Source organism: Arvicola amphibius, chromosome 6, assembly GCF_903992535.2.
Source record: "Arvicola amphibius chromosome 6, mArvAmp1.2, whole genome shotgun sequence".
Taxonomy (NCBI): domain Eukaryota; kingdom Metazoa; phylum Chordata; class Mammalia; order Rodentia; family Cricetidae; genus Arvicola; species Arvicola amphibius.
Window position 1 is genome coordinate 34,935,315 of NC_052052.2, and position 4,817 is coordinate 34,940,131.

The window sequence follows — 4,817 nt, forward strand, 5'->3', positions numbered from 1 at the left end:
TTGGGATTGCAGAGCACTGATCCACAAGAGTATGAGGCTGGAAATGACCAGGCATACACTTACTCATGTCCGTACACACATGTGTGCCATCAGACACCCGGTAGAGGTGACAAGATACTGTAAGAAGAGGCCTTGTGTTTCAGGTGCTGAGTGTGTCAAAGGTTAGGGGCTACTGGCTCATGTGAACGAATGGGGATGACTTACTAAACACCTGCTGGTGAATTTGCTCTCCTTTATGACCCTGGAATGGGGAGGAAGGAGGAGAGGAGGGCAGGGCAAGACAGCAGATGAGTGAAGGAAGAAAGGGCGGGCTGGAGAGATGATTCAGAGGTTAAGAGCATTGCCTGCTCTTCCAAAGGTCCTGAGTTCAATTCCCAGCAACCACATGGTGGCTCACAACCATCTGTAATGGGGTCTGGTGCCCTCTTCTGGCCTGCAGGCATACACACAGACAGAATATTGTATACATAATAAATAAATATTAAAAAAAAGAAAGGGCCTCAGAGGTGTTGGGAGGTACCTGGTCCAGGTAGAGGAGCATCTGGTCCAGGTAGAGGAGCATCATAGTCCACCATGGACAGAGAAGAAGGCTTATGAAGCCTAGAGTGGGTGGGCAAAGAGTTACCACTGCCAAAGGATGGTGGGGTAGCACTGGGTCCCTTTAACGAGAAGAGGGGCTGACTTAGAGTCATGGAATCGTCCCCCAGTCTTCTGTTCCCAGGGCCCTCTTGCAAGGCCTGCCTCATATCTCCAGCAGAAGTCCTCATCTACCAGGTCAGAACATAGGCCAGGCCCAGACTACAAGCCCAGTTAGCTCTGAAGATCTGGACTTTTCTTGGTCCTTGGAACTCTTCTCTCTTCCCTGTCTGTATTGGTGGCACACTCTCAACTGCTACCCACGTGGGATGCCAATAGTCGTCTAAACACCATGCTCATCTCTTACCGGATCCAAGCAGATGCACTCACAGTCACTCCTCCCCTCTCCCAGCCACACATCTGCACAGTTTCTCCATTGACGTTTCCAGGCACACAGAGTCTCAAAGACCATCTCGTTCAGTCACATACTCCTCTCCCCTGGGATCCTTTTAGATCTCCGAGGAGGACGGCTGCTGCCAGGATGCTGAAGTGCTTAGCTGTAGGCTGCCAGCACCCCCAGACCCAGGTGCTCCTCAGAGACCCCCTGCCAGCCCCTCCCCACCCCTGCGCGTGCATTGAGTCAGTACTCAGAAGGTGCTTTATTGAGGAGTGAGGCACAGCTGGAACACACAGTATGGCACAGTCATGGGGATGGGTGTTGCTGGTAGTGAAAACGCACACTGGGACCTTCAGGATTGGAAAGCCTCATCACCACTGAGGACCCCAGCCTCAGCTCTCCTGACCTTTGTCACACAGAAAGGGTCTGGTATAGCTAGTTTGACCTTCATCCCTCTTTCTACCCCGAGGGCCTGACTAGATTCCCTCAGTTGGATGAGGCTTCCTCCGTAGTGCTCAAACACCGTGAGAGGGAACAGGTTTACGGATTCAGGGTCCAGTTTCATCATTGTGGAGAGAGCTTAGAGACCCCACCCAAGAGATCAAAGGTCTGCTGTCTTCTTAGAGGTGTGAGAGCCAATGCCATCACTACACTCTCCATTTGGAAGTTCTAGAGATGGGACAGATGAGGCCACTTGTGCTCAATCCTTGGCGTTACCCCTCCTCCCTTCTCCTGGCCCACTAGGAGGCAGCCAGTTCCCTAGGGAAGTTGAGCTGGGTCCCTTCGGTGCGCGGTAAGTAGCCTGCCAAGGTTGCTGGCGCAGGAGGGTCCAGGGCAAAGAGACCGGGCCCGGGGCTGGAGTGGCCAGAGGATGCTGCCGAGGCGGCAGGACTAAACTGTACTGCGGTCGTGTCTTGGGCTGTGCGCTCGCTGCTCTCCATCTCCAGTGCCACGGTCCCTGCGCGCCCGCCGCCCTGGCTGGCGGTGGCTGAGGAGCGAGCGCGGGACACGGGCCCCCGGCGGCTGCACATGCAGCAAGCAGCGAAGAAGCCGAGCGCCAGCACAAGTAGCGCCGGTCCCACCACCAGTGGTGCGTTGTGCCCGGGCAGGGAGACGGCGAAAGCTCCCACCAGGGTCACGTTCAGGCCCGCCAGCAGCAAGCACAAGCCACAGGCGCAGCACAGCGCGGGCGACGGCAGGCCGTGTAGTCGGCCTTGGGCACGGCCCGGGGGCGCTGAGGTCAGGGGCGCTGTACTTTTCTTCTTTGCTTGAGGCATCTGCCCGCTCACGCCCTGCACTCCTCAAGCTCTGTCTGGCTGCCTGCTCAGAATAGCACACATGTCAGGGCAAGCTCGTGGTAGTCCTGCAGGCACACAGCAAGAGGGCGAGTCAGAGGGAAGGGGGTGTTACCAACTTCCAACGTGGGCTCAGTTCTGTGGCTATCTGCACTGTCTGCAAGTTGCCTGGGTCATCTTGGACAGTCCTGGGAAACAACCCATCCGACATGAAGAATCTGCAGATTGTTTTCCCCGCCCAGTTAGTCCCCTGGAGTCGCCACTGCATATCTTCCCCTCACCTCTCCTCCAGGAAGCCTTCAGGCTCTAATTAAAAGGATGTAAAATGCGTGGCAGGCAGCTGGTTAAATGATCCTTCTTTGCTCCCCCTGTTCCACAGTCCTAACCAGAGCGCAGCTTTGGGGTTTTAAACAGTTCTCCACCCCCATCTCCAAGTGGTGGAGACCTGGGGATAATCTGGTCTAGTTTCTTGGGATAATCTGGTCTAGTTTCTTGGGATGATCTGGTCTAGTTTCTTGGGATAACCTGGTCTAGTTACTTGGGATGATCTGGTCTAGTTTCTTGGGATAATCTGGTCTAGTTTCTTGGGATAACCTGGTCTAGTTTCTTGGGATGATCTGGTCTAGTTTCTTGGGATAACCTGGTCTAGTTTCTTGGGATGATCTGGTCTAGTTTCTTGGGATAATCTGGTCTAGTTTCTTGGGATGATCTGGTCTAGTTTCTTGGGATGATCTGGTCTAGTTTCTTGGGATAACCTGGTCTAGTTTCTAGAAAATGAAGCATGGAGAGCCTAGCAGTTTACCCAATACCCAGCCAGACCGAGGACCCACTGGACCTGCTGTCTGCTCCACTGGCTCTGGTAGGCACAACAAGGACATTAACTTCTATGAACATCAGACGAGGCTCCGTGAGAATGATGCCGTTCTTGATGTTCAGCTGCCCACTGAGAACGTAGCTCCCCCATGATCTGGACCCCTTTCTAGACAGTAAATTCCAGGACCACGTCCATTCCACCACCAGGTGGATTTAGCTTCAAAAGCCTCATCTATGGGGTGGTGGCTCAGAAAGTAAAAGTGCTTGCCTGGGAAACTGAGCCTGATCCCTGCAACACAACTAAAACGGCCCTGTAACAAGTACAAAGCCAGATGTGGTGGGCAGCATCTGTAATCCCACACCCTGACTGCAAGGTGGGAGGCAGAGCAGGAGAATGGGCTGGAAGCTCACTGCATAGCTAGTCTGGCGTACACAGCCCAGGAGCAGAAGTAGGAGAGACTACATCTTAAAGAACCAACTGAAAAGTTGCCCTCTGACTTCCACATACATGTTGTAGCATGCATGCACCTGCAGTTACACGCGTACACACGACAAATTAAGAAGAAAAATCCAATCTGTGGATGTCGTAATCCTCTTCTTGGGATTTCTAGATGTATCTGGTTCTGGGAACTATCACTGGATCGGTAAAATTCTGGAAATCTATGCAGAGGCAAGAGCAATATAGTCACAGTCTCAGAATGTGTGACTTCTCAAACAAAAGAAAACAAGATTGGGAATGTCATAAATCCCAGCACTGAGAGGGAGAGCAGGTGTATCTTTGTGAGTTCGAGGCTAGCCAGGGTTACATAGTGAGACTGTCTCAAACGGACAAAACCAAAAACCCCAACCCAAACTCCAGCATGTATGACTTCTGTTTGGGAATTCTGATTTATAATGTGAGGTCACAGGCACCAAGGACTGGGAATGCATAGTTTGGGAGCTGTGTTGAAATTGTGGAACAATGTCAGGAAAAGGTCCTAGGTAGAGCGAGGAGTAATCGACTCCCTAGATGGATTGCAGGTGAGGAGTAGAGAGGGTAAGGAAAAGGTAGCCTGACTGTGCTCACCTGTGTGGGGCTGATAGAACCAACCACATAGGGTATCATGAGGTTCTATTAGGGCTAATCGACACCTCGTAGGATATAATGATAGTTGAATGCTTTATGCTAAGCAAAATACCTAAAAGATAAGCACCGAACACGAAGCGTGATGAAGACAGTAGCTATAAAATCTCCGCTCTGAGAGGCAGCTCATGTCGTTTGGAAACAGAGCAGTTTCTTTGTCCAAACTCCCGACGAACGAAGATTGTTGAGGGTATCTAAGGCGCCTCTAGGAAGCTTCCGACTGTGTGGCCCAACCAGCTTCCAGGCGGCCGCTAAAGGCATGCAGCAGATGAATTTGTGAGGGTGTTCACACCCGTATTGTCACCGACCTCCTAGGGCCACTTGACACTTAATAACCACAGTTTACAGTGGAGGAAACAGAGGCTGAGACAGGGATGGAAGCTTTGTGGAGTAAAAGGGAAAAAACACCGGTGAGCAGAGGCCAAGAACAGACAACAGGGTGCATACCATACATGGCCTTGCTACATTTCCAAGTTTTAACCTCAGGACTTCGGTGGGACTTCCAGTTTTTCCTTTTTCACATCCCTGCCTGTTCTGCTCCCCACAGTTACCAGTATCTGACATTCTCTGGCAAAGGCAAGGTCTTTTTTCTTGCAATGAAGGTTCAGTTGGA

The 4,817-nt window shown here is 51.9% G+C and overlaps 1 protein-coding gene across 1 annotated transcript; it reads right to left on the bottom strand.

Annotated features, from left to right (window-relative positions):
* Positions 1–1,713: 1,713 nt before the first annotated feature.
* On the bottom strand, positions 1,714–2,250 carry Tmem275 (transmembrane protein 275). Its single transcript, XM_038332550.1, has one exon. The coding sequence runs from the start codon at positions 2,248–2,250 to the stop codon at positions 1,714–1,716; it is 537 nt and encodes a 178-aa protein (XP_038188478.1).
* Between the last annotated feature and the right edge of the window lie 2,567 nt (positions 2,251–4,817).

Excerpts from the sequence above, each read along its gene's own strand:
- Tmem275 (XM_038332550.1), bottom strand. The coding sequence starts at position 2,250 with ATGCCTCAAGCAAAGAAGAAAAGTACAGCGCCCCTGACCTCAGCGCCC.